This window comes from Tupaia chinensis, unplaced genomic scaffold (genome assembly GCF_000334495.1).
Source record: "Tupaia chinensis unplaced genomic scaffold, TupChi_1.0 Scaffold143673_1, whole genome shotgun sequence".
Taxonomy (NCBI): Eukaryota; Metazoa; Chordata; class Mammalia; order Scandentia; family Tupaiidae; genus Tupaia; species Tupaia belangeri.
The window spans coordinates 111110-130665 of NW_006203521.1; the positions used below are offsets into that span (position 1 = coordinate 111110).

General features: G+C 38.2%; 1 protein-coding gene across 3 annotated transcripts in view; it reads right to left on the reverse strand.

Moving 5' to 3' along the window:
* Positions 1-19556, reverse strand: part of FBXO11 (F-box protein 11) — a 44135-nt gene that overhangs the window by 19453 nt on the left and 5126 nt on the right. For all 3 annotated transcript variants that reach the window (XM_014582610.2, XM_014582609.2, XM_006164688.3), the window contains exons 6-11: positions 12402-12485; positions 12195-12327; positions 11081-11187; positions 10883-10994; positions 10687-10793; positions 9337-9474 (exon numbers count right to left, since the gene is read on the reverse strand). In XM_014582610.2, the coding sequence (XP_014438096.1) occupies positions 9337-9474; positions 10687-10793; positions 10883-10994; positions 11081-11187; positions 12195-12327; positions 12402-12485 (681 nt within the window). The remainder of the gene's footprint in view (positions 1-9336; positions 9475-10686; positions 10794-10882; positions 10995-11080; positions 11188-12194; positions 12328-12401; positions 12486-19556) is intronic.

The following is a 19556-nucleotide window of genomic DNA, read 5'->3' on the forward strand; positions in this document are numbered from 1 at the left end:
GCACGAGATCAGCGAAAGGAAAGAGAGAGAGAGAGAGAGAGAGAGAGAGGAAGTGAGAAAGCAAGCAACCAGGTCCGACACTTGAACTGTGGATGGCCATGTGGGAGTCCAGCACCTCTAACCACCATGCCACTTGCCGGCCCTGCACCCAGTGTGAGTTTTAAGCTGCTGGGTCTCAGACTCGAACTGCAGTCAACTACATGGGGGTCAACATGACCATTACACCATCTGAGGGAATCTTTAAAAGTTATAATAAAGGGACCAGCAGTTAGCGTAATGGCTAAGTCGCTGGACTCCCACATAGTTGACCGCGGTTCGTGTCCTGGACCCAGTGGTTTAAAACTCACACTGGGTGCATGTGCGTGCGTGCCCAAGATCCCGAGAGGAGAATAGAGGAGAAGGGATTGCAGCGTGGCCATCCCCCCTGTGGGGGTGATTTCTCGCTTTCTGTCTCTCTGTCTCTGTCTGGTGAGCACACGCGCCCTATAGCAAAAACCTCTAAAAAAAAAAGTATGATAATAAATATTATGAAAAAAATCCATGCATGGATTTCAAAATTTTCTTTGCACTGAAATAAAAATATTTTATGACCTCTAAAAGTTTTATTCACTTATTTGTTCAATGAGTTTGTGAGCAAGACCCCATGTACAGCTAATTGCTGAACATATAAGGAGCATAGATCTCCTATGAAGTGAAAAATTTGTGTAACTTAATCATTTTTTAAAATTTTATTGAGATATTATTATGATCATTTTTCATTGCCAGAGGGCATGGGCACTCATCACAAAGAGAAAGAAAACACCCACGAATGAGTCATGCTCACAACACAATCCCTTTTCCTTCATTCCTCCATCCTGTTGGTATTTTGGGTACATGCCCTTAGTGTGTTTCTCAAGCTTAACACATGACTCGTGTGTTCCTTAAGGTGCCAGGGCTGAGATTTGAATTGTGACGGGTGATACAGAATCCAGCTCCCTTAATTGCTAGGCCACAAGACCAGCCCTATATAATTTTTTCATTCCCCCCAGCCTTAAATTACTACTAGCTTACTGTTGACTGAAGGTTTTTTTTGGGGGGGTGGGGAGGGGAGAGGTTTTTGCTATAGGGCACGTGCGCTCACCAGAAAGACAGAGACAGAGAGACAGAAAGCGAGAAATCACCCCCCAGGGGGGATGGCCATGCTGCAATCCCTTCTCCTCCATTCTCCTCTTGGGATCTTGGGCACATATGCACATGTGCCCGGAGTGAGTTTAAGCCACTGGGTCCGGGACTCAAACTGCAGTCAGCTACCTGGGAGTCCAGCGACATAGCCATTATGCCAACTGCTGGTCCCAACTGAAGGCTTTATCAATGATGTAAAACAGTTAGTCAACACATATTTGTATGCTGTATGTAACATATGCTGTATTCTTATAATAATAAAGCAAGCTAGAGTAAAGAAACTGTTATTAAGAAAATAAGGAAGACCAGCAAATAGTGTGGTGATTAAAGCACTAAGTTCGCACATGGCCAGTTGTGGTTTAAGACCTGAACATGATGGCTTGAAAATCAAGCTGGGAAAATGTGCAAGAATGCCTAAAATCCTGAGGAGAAAGGAGACAGGACTGTGATGTGGCTGTCTCCCCTGGGGAGGTAGCTTCTCACTTCTCTATCTGTCTCTCCCTGGTGAGCACATACACCCTTACAGCAATACACTAAAAAGAAAAGAAGAAAAATATACTTACAGTACCATACTGTATTTTCCAATATATTTGTTGAAAAAGATCCATGTGTAAGTAGACCTGCGCAACCTGTATCATTCAAGGGTAAGCTGTATTTTCATAGAAATAACTCAAGCACGAATGGTAAATCTGAAGGAGGAAATGTATTTTTCTCACCTAAAATTATATTTCCTATTTAAGGGAAATTACTGAAATGAAGGTGAAATGAAAGGAGAAGAGGGTAGACAGCCAGATCTCAACACAGAATATAGGAAATCTGTCATCTGACATGAAGAAAGTTAAACTAAATGCTTCAAAATATTACAGCAATCTGGCACCACTATGGCATTTTAATCTTATTTTACAAAAATAATATTGTGGAGCCTGCAGATAGTATTGTGATAAAGGTGCTAGATGCCCATACTTCTGCCTATGGTTTAAATGCTGGACCCACCAGCTTGAAAATCACACCAAATATGTTTGTGTGCATGTCCAAAATCCTGAGAAGAGTATGAAGGAGAAGGGACTAAAGCATGGCCAATACCCTTGGGGGATGCTTTCTCAATCTCTCTCTCGTCTGAAAGTGCACACACCCTATGGCAAAAAACATTCTGTAGGCTGGCCCTGTAGCCTAGTGGTTAAAGGGAGCTGGATCCCACATGGCCAATTATGGATAGTGGCTTGAAAAACACACTTGGCATTTATTTATACGTTCATGCCCAAAATCCTGACAGGATGGAGAAATAAAGGAGACGAGATTGCATGTCCTAAATTCTGACAGGATAGAGGAATAGAGAAGAGATTGTGGTGTGACCATGCCCCATTGTGGGGCGCTTTCTCCCTGTTTGTCTCTGGTGAGCACACTATCTTTGGTAATTAAAAAAAAGAAAAAAACAAAACAAAACAAAAAAACACCCAACATTATGCAATGGACTAGATAGATGAGGAACTGTAAACCCTGGTGGAAAATTTAATGATACTAAGCAATTATTCCTTCTTCTTCTTTTTGTAAAGGTTTTTGCCTTACGGCATGTGTGTTTACTGGAGAGAAGAGAGAGAAGCAATAAGAAAAAATGTGAGAAAACAGCCCCTGGGACTATGGCCATGCTGCAATCCCTCCTCGATTCTCCTCCTGGGATTTTGGGCACATATGCACATTCGTCCAGCATGAATTTCAAGCTGCCAGGTCTAGGACTTGAATTGCATTTGGCCATGTGAGAGTTCAGTGCCTTTAACCACCACACTACCAGCTGGTCCTCCTAGTTATTCTTTTTTAAAAGTGAGACTGGCATTGTGGTTAAGTGGGATATGGGGAAGAATCTCTATCTTTCAAAGATACATGCTGAAATATTAACAGATGATATAATGATGTCTAGTATTTGCTTCAAAATAATACAGATTATATGGGAAGGGAGTAAGGAATGAATGAAAAAGTGTAGATAAAATGAAATTGGCCATGAACTGATAACTCTTAAAAGCAGACAATGGTAGTATATACAGATTCATTAAACTATTCTACCTACTTATGTACATGTTAGTAAGTTTCAATTATAAACATTTAAAAATTAGTGATAAACACCTTGGAAGCAAATCAGCCATAGAAAAACAGACCAAACTATGCAGACACTGTAAGAGAACAGATCTGAGGAAATTACAAAACACTTAGAGGAGAAGAACCCAACAATATAACAGAGAAGACAGCCAAGTTGCTAAAGAAAGGAACATATGGAACAGAAAAATGGCAAAACACTACAACATCAACAAAAAACAATATATGGGTAATGCAGTAGGGAAAAAAAAATCATCACCAGAAAGAAAAATAAAATGGGATGATCTCAGAGTTCTTAGCCACTTTCAGTACTAGAATAGAAAATGTCTACAGAACTAGGGGTGGAGGGAAGAAAGTATAATCAAATTGTATACTCAGCTACTTTAAAAGAATTGGCATTTTTGAGGCCAGCAGGTAGTATAGCAATTAAAATGCTGGACTCCCATGTGGCCAACTGCGGTTTGAGTCCCATGCCCAGCAGCTTGAAACTCACCCTAGGCACGTGTGCGTACATGTCCAAAATGCTAAGAGGAGAATGGAGAAGAAGGGATTGTGGTGTAACCATCACCCCCAGGGTGGGGGAAGGAGAAGAATGATTTCTCACTTTTTATCTGTCTTTCCAACAAATGTATGTGCCCTATAACAAAAATCTCTTAAAAAAAAATAGGTATTCTCAAGTGGCAAGAACTCAAACCACAATACCCATAAGCACATCTTTAAAAGTTGGCTAGATGACCAACTACAGCTACAGCAAAAATTAATTAAAATTTAAAAAATAAAGAAGAAGAAGAAGAATGAAGAAATTGTGCTAAGGGAACTAAGGGTAGCCTAGCCATGAGTGCATTTCTGATACACACTTCAACTTAGCAGACTGAGGTCCTTGGGGAGGCCCGAGTTTGATTCCTGGCCCACCTTAAAAGCTGGGCATAGTGGCATGCATCTGTGGTTGCAGCTCATAGGGAGACTAAGACAGGAGGATCACTATATAATGAGAGCTTCTCTAAAAAGAAGAAAGGACTGATGGTAAATAAATATAAATATAGCTCAAGAACTGTAGGACTATCAAATGTTTTAAATCTTTATAGAAGAATAATGAGAGTAGACACTGGCTACAATATAAATTATGTTTATTTTTTTATTTTCCAAAGAGTTCATACTTTAGAAAACACAGATTAACAATGACAAACTCTACGGTCATACCCTTTCAAAATCAAGAGAAATACTTAAACTGGGCATATAGAATTTTTACAAAAATATTGATTTTTTAAAAATTAATTATTTTATTTAACTTCATTTATTTTTTTAGTTTGACCAGAGAAGGACAGAGTGAAAGTGAGAGAGAGAGGGGAAATGAGAAAGCAAGCTGCTGGGCCTGGGACTTAAACTATAATAACGCATGTTGGAGTGCCCTTAACCACCATGACATCTGCTGGCCCCGATTATTTTTTTTAAAATAAAAAGAGCGGCAAGTCTTTTAAAATTCATTCTTAAAATACAGGAATTCTAAGTATGTCATAGATAAGGAAGAGGAAAATTTCAGAAAACAATAGAAATACATTTAAAAACAGTACTGCTGCTAGTTAAAATTTTTATTATGGGGACCAGCCGTTAGCGTAATGGCTATGTTGCTGAACTCCCATGTGATAGACCGCGGTTCGAGTCCTAGACTCAGTGGCTTAAACTCATGCCGGGCGCGTTTGCATGTGTGCCCAAGATCCCATGAGGAGAATGAAGAAGGGAGTGCTTCGTGGCCAGCCCCTCTGGGGGGTGATTTCTCACTTTGTCTCTCTCTGTCTTTCTGGCAAATGCACATGCCCTATAGCAAAAATCTCTCCAAAAATTTTTTTTTATTATGATAATTTTTGAAACCTTATAGAAAACAAAGCCAAATTTAAAATATTATCCTTAGTGATGGATGTCATCCAACAATCATAACTGCCAAGAGAAGAGAAACAAAAGAATTCTTGGGATGAAATAATATTCCATAAAATGTTTTTTAAGGACTTTTGTCACAATACTAACGCAGATACAACAGTTAAGACAGGCTCAGGATGTGCTTTATTTCCATCCTTATCTTACATGTCTATAATGTCACAAGGTTCATAAATCCTTAAGGGGAAATCTATCTATAGCACTGCCCAAAATTATTTTTTTAAAATGCTGCAATATTTATAAGCATAAAACTTTACAAAATGAACTATATAAGGGGTGTGTCATAAAGAATAAATTATTGGGACCAGCAGTTAGTGTAACGGCTACGTCGCTGGACTCCCATGTAGTCGGCCACGGTTCGAGTGGCTTAAACTCACGCTGGGCGTGTGTGAGTGCGTGCCCAAGATCCCGAGAGGAGAATGGAGGAGAAAGGATTGTGGCGTGGCTATCCCACCTTGGGGGTGATTTCTCGCTTTCTGTATCTCTCTTTCTGGCGAGCGCACACGCCCTATAGCAAAAAACCCTCTCCAAAAAAAGAAAAAAAGCAAAAAACCCCCCCCAAAAAAAAAAAAAAAAAAAAAAAGAATAAATTACTATGGTCAAATTTAGTAAGGGACCACCAACACAGGTCTTTTGAAAAATGAGGAACTTATACCCAGGTGAAAATAATCCTGGCAGGGCCAGCAGGTTGCATGGTGGTTAGAGGGCTTGGATTACACATGGCTGACTCCATGGTTCGAGTCCTGGACTCTGTGGCTTGAAAAACAAGCTTGGTGGGGTCAGCAAGTGGCATGGTGGTTGGGATGCTGGACTCCCACATGGCCAACCATGGTTCAAACCCCAGAGTGGGTGACTTTCTTTACCTCTCTCTGTCTCTTGTCAATCAAGGTGAAAAAGTAATGACCATAATAAAGTTGAATAAATAATTATTAAAAAACAAAAAAACAAACAAACAGAAAGGGGACCAACAGGTGGCATGGTGGTCAAGTCGCTAGACACTCTTACATGGCCAACCATGGTTTGAGTCCCCGACCTGATGGCTTACTTTCTCACTCTCCCTCTCTGTGTGTGTGTCTCTCTGGTCAAATTAAAATAAATAAATGAAATTCAATAAGTAATTCTTTAAAAAGAGAACAACAAGCTTGGTACGGGTGCATGCATGTCTAAAACCCAAAGGGGAGAATGGAAGAGAAGCGAATGCAGTGTGCTCATTGTCCCTGGAGGGTGATTTTTCACTTATCTTCTCTGTCTCTCCTCAGTGAGTACACTTGCCCTATGTCAAAAAAAAAAAAAAAAAAAAAAAAATAGATCTTGGCAGCCCAGGTTTAGTGCCACAGATGATAGTTATCATGCTTAATTTCAGTGCTGGAAGCCATATGGCAAACTGAAGTTTCAGATACCAGCTTGGTCAACCTGAAATGTACTGGGTATATGCATGTACACTCCAGATCTTGACATTCTGGCTAGCTAGGGTAAAGGGATTGTGTCATGACGAAACTCTAACGAGGGTACCTTTTTGTACCTTCTCCCTTTCACTCTTTCATTTTTATCATGAATAAACAAACTTTAAAAAAGTTATCATGGTACCTCAAATCATTTGTGAAAGAGACAAAAGTATACATAAATGTGACATTTGACTTGTATATAACTCTGGGACACAGCCTAAAGACAACATACACAATAAAATACCAGTACAGTATAATTCCATCACAAAATTACAGTTCTTTTTGTGAACCACAGCCAATAAGGAAGTCTACAAAAGAGGGTGGATTCTCAATCTTTTGTTTCTGACTTCCTCTATACCTTTACCCAGATTCCTTCTAAATTCCTCTCTCCCTTGAAAAAGAGCTTATACTCTGCAACAAAAAAACAATTTCTTTTCTAAAAAATAATAATTTCATTTAAATTTACTATTTTAAAATTTTATTTTAATTTGACCAGAGAGGGATAGAGGGAGAGACTAAGAGACTGAGGGGGCCGGGGGGCGAGAAAGCAAGCTGCCAGGTCTGGGACTTAAAACCATGGTTGGCCATGTGAGAGTATAGTGCCCTTAACCACCACACCATCTGCTGCTGCAAACAATTTCTTTTTTATATGGTACCTGCACTTGCTAAAGAGAGACAGAGAGAGAGAGAGAGAGAGAGAGAGAGAGAGAGAGAAGGAAAGTGAGAAAGCAACTTCCCCCCAGTGGGGGATGGCCACACTATAATCCTTTTCTATTCTCCTATTGGAATTTTGGGCATGCATGAACATGTACATTGTGTGGTTTTTCAATTTACCGGGTTCAGGACTCAAACTGCACAATTGGCTATGTGGGATCCACATTAAACACCATGCCACCAGCTGGCTCCTGAAAAAGCTGATTTCTGGGGCTAGCAGGTGGCATGGTGGTTAAGGCACTGGACTCCCACATGGCCACGGCTCAAGTCCCGAACCTGGTGGGTTGCTTTCTAACTTTCCCTCTCTCTCTCTCTGCCTTTCTCTGGTCAAAATTAAAAAAAAAAAAAAAAAAGACGATGAATGAATTAAAAGAAGAAAATGATTTTTTATTCCAACTGAAAGCCATAAATGTTCATCTCTACTTTGTTTTCCTAAGGGTCAAAGTTATTGCCCAAGTTCCAAGTAAATTGTCTTTCTTAGGTTACAGTCAGTTACAATAGGAACTGGCTAATATGACCAACTGTCCTCTGATCTGAAAATATCTAGGTCTAATTAGGATACTATAGACCTCATGGTCTAGTTAAGTTTAAAACAGGACTCTCTGTAGGACCAGCGGATGCCGTAATGGTCACATTGCTGGACATCCATGTAGTCTACCGCGGTTGAAGACCTGGACCTGGCAGCTTAAAACTCACGCCAGGTGCATGTGCGCCCAAGATCCTGAGAGGAGACTGGAGGAGAATGGATTGGGTATGGCCACCCCCCGGGGGGAGGGGGGTGATTCCTTGCTTTCTGTCTCTCTGTCTCTCCATCAAGCATACATGCCCTATAGCATAAATCTCTCTCTAAAAAAAAAGGGGGGGGGGAGTTCTGCATAGGTTCCAGGCACAAACAATGTAAATTATCAATTTTCTCTGCCACTGGCAATCTGTATATGTGAATGCAATGTTCTTGGGTTGTTTAGTTAATACCATATAGCTTACCATATTCCTATTTGTCAATATGTTACTACTGTACTTTCTTTCCTATTTCATTGATCCATCAACAAAATATTCTGCTAATACTGAAAATTAACTCAAGGAAAATTAGACATTAAATGAAAAGAATAGCTGGACAGATATCAAATAATATTATTTTGAAATAGTGGCCTAGCCATGTGGTAGCATGCAGCTTTGTAACATTAGCACCACATGTCTAATCGTGGTTCAGATTCCTGGTTGACCTTAACCTTGCTGACCATACATGTGTACATGCCCACCATCCTGGCTGACTTGGGGAGGGGATTATGGAGTGATGAGACTCTGGGTTCCCGTATTTCTCTCTCATGAAAACACAAGTAAATAAATAAAAATTAAACAGTGTTATCAGAGAACTAAAAAGGTCATGTATCTAGAAAACTCTATAAAACTAAGACAGTAGTATTTAAAACACAGTATAATCTGAACATAACTGCTATATAACACTTAAACATATTTTATTAACATTATCTCTTATTAAAGTTATGCCAATTAAAAAATATTTAAGAGGAATAACACAGAAATCAAAGTAACAAGACTATTATTTCTCAAAGTGTATTTTACAGATAATCTGTGTTAGACTCACTTATGGTGTTTATTAAAAATGTATATATCCTGAGCCCCAACCTCACAAATTCTTATTGATTATACCTAGGGAAGATATAGGAATTTTCATTAAAAACAGCTTCTGGGTGATTCTATCCATACTTACATTTGAGAACTAACTACTGAATAAGACCTTACTTCCCTTAAAGAGCATATCACTTCCCTAACGACTCTCTCATCTCTCCACATGTATGTAATATTTCATACAGGGATTTATAAATTTTTGCATACTGATTTAAAAATACCGAAATTGCTTTTAAACCTATACTTTTCAATTCAGATAATTTAGTGATGAGAAAATAATGCTATAACATATATTTGAAATTTAATTGATATAGTAGTCAGTTTTTCTATTAAGAATAAATGTTCTTACCATGCCATGATCAAATGTGAAGACACCAACATCACGTCCATGATGAATATGATTCCGTCTAATAATTGGGTTTCCATGATTTTTAACCCAAATCCCAGCTAAAGCATTATTGGAAATTTCATTATCCTCATATATTCCCTGTATCAATTAATCAGAAACAAACATTAGCACAGCTTTACAAAAATTAAAAAAGAAAAAAAAGGGGTCAGCAAGTGGCATAGTGGTTAAGGTGCTGGACTCCCACATGGTAGTTTGAGTTCCAGACCTGGTGGCTTAAAATTCATGCTGTGTGCATGTGCATGCATGCCCAAAATCCTGAGAGGAAAATGGAGAAGGGACCAAGGTGTGGCCATTCCCCTGGGAAGGTAACCTCTCTTTCTCTCTGTCTCTCCATTGAGTGCACTGGTCCTATTGCAAAAATCTCTGGGAAAAAGAAAACAAAACTAAAATTTAAATTACCTGTGCATGATCTGTTATATAAAGCCCAACATTTTCACAGTCGCTGATGTTACAGTGCTTGATAGTCGGACATGCTCCTTGACCACTAACACATACTGCAGAACCAACTATGAGAAAAAAATACTTCTTTATTAAAAAACTTTCTGGGCAACAACACAGTGACTCAATTTTATTGTAAAAGAAAGGAAACACTTACCTGTACATGTACTTCGGATGATACAGTGATCAATAATAGGGCTACAATTTACCGTAATCTCTAAGCAGTGGTGTGCATTGTGGTGTTGAGCAGATTTATCATCAGGGTTGAACTAAAAAGTAGAAATTTCCTTTTGAAATAAACAACTACTGCCTTAATGATTTCAATATGTACATTAAAAAATTCTGAATTTCCTACCCTTATTGTCATATATCCAACATAAGCATCTTCTGAACCTTCCATAAAAACAAAGGTTGAATCTCTAGTGTTTTCAATTATAACTTTGTCTGCTACTTTTCCAGGTGCTGTGGAGAAGATATTTTAAAGCATATTATCTTTATTTCATTTTCATAGATGAGTACTTTTGGAAAAGAAACATTAGTATTAATAAAAATATGAGTATTGAGTAGAACTAATATTCATTTTATCAGATAATGGTATTTCATCTGTCTTTAGTTTGAGCAGTGGCTGGACTCCCACATGGTAGTTTGAGTTCCAGACCTGGTGGCTTAAAATTCATGCTGTGTGCATGTGCATGCATGCCCAAAATCCTGAGAGGAAAATGGAGAAGGGACCAAGGTGTGGCCATTCCCCTGGGAAGGTAACCTCTCTTTCTCTCTGTCTCTCCATTGAGTGCACTGGTCCTATTGCAAAAATCTCTGGGAAAAAGAAAACAAAACTAAAATTTAAATTACCTGTGCATGATCTGTTATATAAAGCCCAACATTTTCACAGTCGCTGATGTTACAGTGCTTGATAGTCGGACATGCTCCTTGACCACTAACACATACTGCAGAACCAACTATGAGAAAAAAATACTTCTTTATTAAAAAACTTTCTGGGCAACAACACAGTGACTCAATTTTATTGTAAAAGAAAGGAAACACTTACCTGTACATGTACTTCGGATGATACAGTGATCAATAATAGGGCTACAATTTACCGTAATCTCTAAGCAGTGGTGTGCATTGTGGTGTTGAGCAGATTTATCATCAGGGTTGAACTAAAAAGTAGAAATTTCCTTTTGAAATAAACAACTACTGCCTTAATGATTTCAATATGTACATTAAAAAATTCTGAATTTCCTACCCTTATTGTCATATATCCAACATAAGCATCTTCTGAACCTTCCATAAAAACAAAGGTTGAATCTCTAGTGTTTTCAATTATAACTTTGTCTGCTACTTTTCCAGGTGCTGTGGAGAAGATATTTTAAAGCATATTATCTTTATTTCATTTTCATAGATGAGTACTTTTGGAAAAGAAACATTAGTATTAATAAAAATATGAGTATTGAGTAGAACTAATATTCATTTTATCAGATAATGGTATTTCATCTGTCTTTAGTTTGAGCAGTGATACGTATTTAATGGGGATATTTTTTGACTACCATTATATTCAAATTCATGTATAATAATACCTCTAATTAGAGTCAATAATAAATAGCATTATCAAATGCAACGAAATATTTAAAATGGCTTCTTGTAGAAACAAAATCACTACCAGCAGCAACACTGAAAAAGGAGTCTCAGGGAAAGAAGAAAAGAGAAAAAGATACTTCATTTAAATTTATTTCTAATAGTGGCCTCAATTTGGAAAATAACAAAATCAACTAGGCAAACATTTCTATACTCTCTCCCTCATTCTTTATAAAAGAGATGGAAAAACAAAGCAGGAGAGACAATAAATATAGATTATTAAACAATCATTACTATTTTAGAATGGTTTCTGTACTGTAACCTCAAAAAACAGAAATAGCACAAATCTTCACATGATCATCAGTGTTCAACAAATAATTCATTACGTTTACTCTTAGAAACTTGACCATGAAAATAGCTTTGAAACAGTACAAAAAGCATTAGAAGGTATTAGAAAGTAACATTTCAGTTTCTTTGAAAATTGCAACAAAACATTTAAATCTTTATTTTCAAATAAAAAAATAAAACTAAGTTTCACATTCTGTCTTTACTGTTTCTTTACTGATATCAAGAAATATATCTATATATATCTGTAGTTCTAATGCATAATGTTTTCATTTCCTTCACATAAGATGTGATAATTTTATTTCTAGTCTTTCCTACCAATGAAGCATTATCAAAGTTCAACTGGATTTTAAGTCCCTAGCATTTTAAAAACCTAACATGTAAATCAAATAATACAAGTACAATGAAAAAATTTTTCATGACAACGCATTTCGAAATACCTGCGCCAATCATGGTGATTGGAGATTCAATATATATCCATTCATCAGTATATATTCCAGAATGAACAAAAATAAGTCCATCAAAATGAGCTTCTTGAACCCCACCAAGGGCATCTTCAATCGTATCATAATACTAGGAAAAAATAAGTGTCAGTATGGAACTGAAATATTACCATTTTAAGTTATAAAAATATAAATCAAACATACCAACATATTTTCTCTTCCTTTGTATCTTGCAGGGTTACTGTAGAAATGTTCAGCAAATCCTGGCTTTACATGTGCACCTTTATACTAAAATGTCAAAAAAGAAAACCAAATATTGACTTATTACAGCTAATCTTTTGTCACACAGTACAATGTAACATTTACAAGTTATGACTCAGTAACATCCAGTAAGAACAGAGATTCTCAATCTCAACTGACATTTTGGGTTAGATCATCTTTTGCCAAAAGAGCTGTCCTGTGCATTGTTGGATGTTTAGCAGCTTCCCTGCTTCTACCCAACTAGATACTACTAGTACCCTCTTGTTCCACTGTGACAACAAAACATGATTCCAGACATTACTAAATGTCTCTTGGAAAGTAAAATCAGCCCTGGCCAATAACCACTCATAACAGACCACATGGAAATAAAACTGAATGTGGAAACTTTACAAATCCTGAACCCTGTGGCTTGAAAATCATGCTGGACATGTGTGTATCTGTGCCCAAAATCCTGAAAGGAGAATGGAAGAGAAAGGACTACGGTGTAGACATCCACCTAGGGGATGGTGTCTTACTTTTTTTCTCTCTCTCTGGTGAATACATACACCCTGCAGCAAAACTAAAAAGCATCACGGGTACTCAAATGGCTTAATACCAACATATACATTTTACATCAGAGTTTAAGTCCCAGTTATTACATGTAAATGGCTTGCTGAAATGCCATTAAGATAGCTGTCACTTCTAAGAATTAATCAATGGAGATATTAATGCACTTTAAATATATATATTTTTTTCAGTATCCTATTTTGGGCCAAGCATTACAGATAAGGAAGATATCCTGCTTTCTTAGAGCTTACAGTTCAGCAAAGAATTTAGGAATGACTGAAGAGTGGGGCCAGCAGGTAGAGTTGTGGTTAAGTTGACTGGTATCTGCTGTCTGAGTCCTGGACCTAGTGGCTCACGTTCTCACTTTCTCTCTCTCTCTGGTGAGTGTGCGTGTCCTATAGTAAATTTAAAAAATAGTAATAATAAATGAAATAAAATTTAAAAAAAAAAAAAGTTAAGAAGAGAGGCCAGCAGCAGATGTAGTGGTTAAAGCACTGGACTCCCACATGGCCAACCGTGGTCCAGTCCCTAGGGGCTTGCTTTCTCACTCTCTCTCTCTTTCTCTTTGGTGAGCACACATGCCCTATAGCAAATTAAAAATAATAACAATAAAGTAAAATAATTCTTTAAAACAAAAGAATGATTTATGTAGTTGAAGTTTATGTACTTAGTCTTGTTTATGTTCATTCCATTTGTATATTATCTTTGTTTTATTATATTTTCATTCTACAGTAGGATTTTTATTCTTTAAACTATGTACCTTATGTGTATACAATAAGAATATTGTATACAAGGGGGAAAAAATGGAGGCTGAGTTTTCTCACCAGAAATAGTTTTATAGAATCAATTTGTAAAAATGTAAGTGGTGCAAAGGAAATAATAAAATACTGTTCTCTTTGGGACCAGCAGATGGTGTAATGGCTGTGTTGCTAGACTCCTATGTAGTTGACTGTGGTTCGAGTCCCGGACCTGATGGCTTAAACTCACATGAGGCGCGTGTGTGTGCGTGCCCAAAATCCTGAGAGGAGAATGAAGGAGAAGGAATTGTGGCGTGGCCATCCCCCCAGGGGGTAATTTCTCACTTTCTGCCTCTCTTATCTGTCTGAGGAGGGCACATGCCCTATGGCAAAAACCTCTCCAAAAAAAAAAAAAAAATACAAAAAAACCCCTGTTCTCTTCTTTTTTTTTTCAGTCTGAAAACAGGCACTGTGTTTATTTACTGACCAGATTACAAAAATAATCATGGTAGATACCTTAGTTCATCCTTCTAATAAGTCTGTTGATCTGGTCTTTCCTATTGCCAGCATCTCCACCTTGTATAAAATGGGTGGCCTTTTTCTCATTCCATCTTGTGGAGAAGATAATCTGAAGGGCCACAACAAGTTATTTGCTTCTTTGAAGTGTTTTCCAACAGTATAGATTTCATAAATCAGGCCCTCCTGATTTATGAAATGCAGATGATGCCAAATTTACCAAAAGGTCAAGTGATCAAAGAGTTATCTGTCAAAGCAATTCGCTTATTGATTTTGCCATAACCATGCTTATAGATCAGTTAGTTTCAGCATGTTAACTGAGGCCTTGTTGAGCTTAACAAAGGTGCCACTGAAGATCTGGCGAAGATGAAGAAGCTGCAACACCTTTTGAACCTTTGGGTACACTCCATTGATACCTCTGATCCTGATGACAAATGCCAATTTGGGTTCTGCAGGTACCTAGAAGTTGCCAGCTGTTCTTGCCATCCTGGCCATGCGAGTCTCAGTTCTATACCTCTGTCTATATTCCTTATGACAGTGCTCAGCTTTTTCATGAATAAGCTTCCTCCATGCCTTTCGAAGCATCTTTTGAGCAAACTTTTTTCTCAGGCGCTTGATCTTCATCTCTGCAAAATTCCTTTGTTTTTTTCTTAAGGGTTTCTGGCACAGCAGGAACCTTTTTCTTGGTTTCTGTCGCAGTAGGAACCTTCTTTTTTTTCTTTTGAACACTCTCCATGGTTCCAGCCGAAAAGAGGACTTTAATTTATTTATTTAAGATTTTTGCCATAGGGCACATGCACTCACCGGAAAGACAGGGAAAGTGAGAAACCACCCCTCCCTAGAAGGGGTGACCATGCTGCAATCCCTTCTCCTCCATTCTCATCCTGGGATTTTGGGCACACGTGCCCAGTGTGATTTTCAAGCTGCCAGGTCTGGGACTTGAACCATGGTTGGCCATGTAGAAGTACAACACCTTAACCACCATGACACCTGCTGGCCCCACATGGCCGACCACTGTTCAAGTCCCAGACCTGGCGGCTTTCTCTCTTTCTGTCTCTTTCTGGTCAAATTAAATAATAATAATACTAACAAATGAAATTAAATAAATAAAGCTTTTATTTATTTATTTATTTTGGAGAGTTTTTTTGCTATAGGGCATGTGTGCTCGCCAGGAAGACAGAGAGAGACAGAAAGACAGAAAGCGAGAAATCACCTCTCAGGGGGGATGGCCACGCCACAATCCCTTCTCCATTCTCCTCTTGGGATCATGGGCACACACACACATGCGCCCGGCGTGAGTTTAAGCCACCGGGTCTGGGACTAGAACCATGGTCGACTACATGGGAGTCTAGCGACATAGCCACTATGCTAACTGCTGGTCCCAATAAATAAAGCTTTTAAAAAATTATTTCTTTAATTTTATTCATTTATTTATTTTAATTTGACCAGAGAGGGGGCATAGGGAGTACGAAAACAAGCCACTGGGTCTAGGACTTAAACCACGATTAGCCATGTGGGAATGTCCAGCACACCTACTGGCCACCAGCAGTCCCACACATCATTTTTAAAGTAATCTTTCACTATTAAAAATTCACTTAATTTGGGACCAACAAACAGCATAATAGGTACATTGCTGGACTCCCACATAGTTGACTATATGGTTTGAGTCCTGGATTTGGTGGTTTAAAACTCATTCTGGGTCCATGTATATGCATGCCCAAAATCTGGAGAGGACAATGGAGGAGAAGGGAGTGCAGCATGACCATCCCCCCAGAAGGTAATTTCTCTCTTTGTGTGTCTCTCCTGTGAGTGCTCTCAACCCTAGAGCAAAAATCTATTAAAAAAAAAAATCACTTAATTCAAACTATAAAGTTGACAGACGTATGCCATTTAAGTATTAGTCTAGGGCCTTAGAGAATAATTTTATGGTGGTATTATGTGTGGGGAGAAGAACACTATTTACTATGGGCAATTACCATGTTTCAGGGGACATGATTTAACAGTGAAGTTTTCTTTGTTTTGTTTTTTTAAAGAATTATGTTATTTAACTTTATTTATTTTAATTTAACCAGAGAGGGAGGGAAGGGTGGGGAGAGAGAGAGAGAGAGAGAGAGAGCGCGAGCAAGCGCGCCACCTGGTCTGGGACTTGAACCATGGTCGACCTAGGAGTCCAGCGTCCTTAACCACCATGCTACCTGCTGACCAACAGTGAAGTTTTTATAAAGAAGAAAGCAAATGTATTTTTCAGATATTTTACTAGAAAAACATTTATTAAATATTATATATTTTTCCCCTATTTCCATTCAATACTTTATAAACTATCAAATGAAGCCATGGACATTAAAATGCTAACATTTTAGATAGATACAGTCGTGGATATCTACTATATATATCATCTTTTCTTTCTTTTTTTAAAAAAATATTTTATTTAACTTTATTTATTTATTTATTTTTAATTTGACCAGAGAGGGACAGAGTAAGAGAGAGAAAGTGAGAAAGCAAGCTGCTAGGTCCGAGGCTCAAACCATGGTTGGCCATGTGGGAGTCCAGCACCCTTATTACCACGCCACCTGCCTGCCCCCACCTTTTGTTCTTACACAGAGTATCTTCTCTTAGAAATGGAGAATTTAGTTAACTATGTTTCTCAGTGACCTTAGTTACAGTATAAAGAAAAAGGCCAAGAGATCACAGATACAGACTTACTGTCACTGATGAAAAGTGACAGTAAAGAACTATAAGCAGTTCAAAGGATACAAAAGAGTCCAACTTGGGTAACACAAACTTGGGGGCAATGCAAGCTAAACATTGTATGCTTTAATATTTGAAGAAAGTCACTCTACATATTACAATTTTTGACTTTCAGACTAATCAAAGAATGGCAAAAAAAAAAAGTATGTTTAAAGGCAGGAAAATATACCATAAAAATTGAAAAACATTTCAAAACAAAACCAAGTTTTACTTAGAACACCTCATTTTCTGATTATGAATCATTAGTGCTTATATTTAGTGAAGTGAACAAATTACAAGTCAAACCAAACCAAACAAAACACCAGTAATAATAAAAACCCCATTTCTTATCAGAGCTTTATCCCTCTTCTGTTTCATTCTCTGTTTCATTCTCTAAGTATGTCCAGCACAGTGCTACATTAGGGCAGCATACAAAAATATCAGTTTCACTTCCTAATTCTGTTAACTGTTCTACTGAAGACACAAAAGGATAATGGTCTTTTAACATTATCTGGCAATTTAGAAGTCTTCTCTTAAAGACATTGAGATGGTCTCACTGGTGTCAAAAATTTCAGCTCTTTAAATGCAGAATTTATTTTGTCAGATTGTACCTTTTTCTTTATACTTTACAAGTATGGAGTAGTTGATTCATTATATTTAATAAAGCAACCTTCCCTAGTTTCTGTATTGGGGATTTTAACATCACAGGTTGAATCTTTTGTTCTGTCATCTTGCCCATTTTCATTATCCTTCTACGTTTCTGGTTTTTATGGCTACAGATTTACAACTATATACTGAGTGCCAAATTTTTGGATTTGTTCTTTGGTTAAACAATCGCTCTCAGTATTTTTTTTTTTAAGAGGTTTTTGCTATAGGGTGCGTGCGCTCGCCAGAGAGAGACAGAGAGACAGAAAGCGAGAAATCACCTCTCAGGGGGGATGGCCACGCCGCAATCCCTTCCCCTCTATTCTCCTCTAGGGATCTTGGGCACGCACGCACACGTGCCTGGTGTGAGTTTTAAGCCACCAGGTCCGAGACATGAACCGCAGTCGACTACATGGGAGTCCAGCGACATAGTCATTTTGCTAACTGCTGGTCCCTGCTCTCAGTATTTTTATCAGCATTAACTTTTTCTTTTTCTTGATTCTTCAATGTGGTAATACCTACAATTGCATGACACATCTCTTCAATAGGCTGAACCCCTGACAGAATGGCCTGTTCATAGATTGCGATAGCATTTGTAATAGGACTTGTGATTGATTCCATATGTGTAAGACATGTCCAATGTTGAACAAGTTTTTTGGCATCTGAATTTTTTTTTTTAAAGAGATTTTTGCTATAGGGCATGTGCACTCACTCCCTGGAGAGACAGAAAGCAAGAAATCACCACCTGAGGTGGGGAGATGGCCATGCCACAATCCCTTTTCTCCCACGCTCCTCTTAGGTTTTTGGGCATGCATACACACATGCTGGCTTGAGTTTTAAGCTGCTGGTTCCGGGACTTGAATCGTGGTTGACTATGTGGGAGTCTAGAGACGTAACTATTATGCCATCTGCTGGTCTGAGGACTGATCTACTCTCAACAGTTGCTTTTGTCTTCAATGCTCAATAGATTTTGACTTTTCTATTAGTTTAGTATTAGAATATGAAGCAGGCCTGGCTACAATTCCAGATGTGATGCTTCTTGATAGTGGCTTAATTCTTTTTATGTCCTCAGAAAAACTGGTTCTGACACCAGATAAAAGTGTTTTTGATTACAATAATTCTTTTTCATTAGGCCCTTTCTATATAGCAACACTGGCAGAGGTGCTACTTATGCCTTGCTTTACTTTGTCCTGGGTATTACTGTGATGATTTCTAGGGTCACATAAGTTTTTCCCTTCTTTAACTTGAACCTGAAGTGTCATCACTCTTAGGCCTCTACTACTGGGTAATAGCTGATTTTCCTGTTTGTGTGCAAAAACTGTTTTTATTCTTAATAGATGTTCCTTGAGTTTTTGTTCTCTTTGATCTCTCAAGGCAGACTGGAAACTTTAACTCAGGGGAAGCTGCAGGTCCAGGGGCATTGCTGGAGTGCTCATTGCAGTCTGGGATGGGGGATACATCTTGCATAAGGAAGCCTCTGACTCCTTCCCAGTTTCCATCTTAACATGAAGAATTAGCTACTTTGATGCATTAAAAAAGAATATGCAGTCATCTCCAAGATTTATAGCACTAAAGAGGTCTAGACTAGGAGAGCGAGATTCCTATCTGGCATTGTCTTAAATTTAATTTCTCTGCTATCAGATAAATCTAGCTTCTGTCTAAGAATCATGCTGAACTACAGGATCTATGAACTATTTAGCATCATTCTGCCTTTATGCTCCCATCAGTCTTTAACTCCCTTTGTTAATCTTCAAATCCAGGTCCACTGTATTTTGCAGAGGTCTGTAGACATTTTGGAGGCTTCCCCAGAGCAAAGTCTAGATGGCGCATGTAGTGTTGGAAGACCTAGCACTCCCTCCTCAGTGGATTTCATCTTCAACCAGCCCACTAAAGTGGAAAAGGAGCCAGACGCATCAAAGTTTTAACC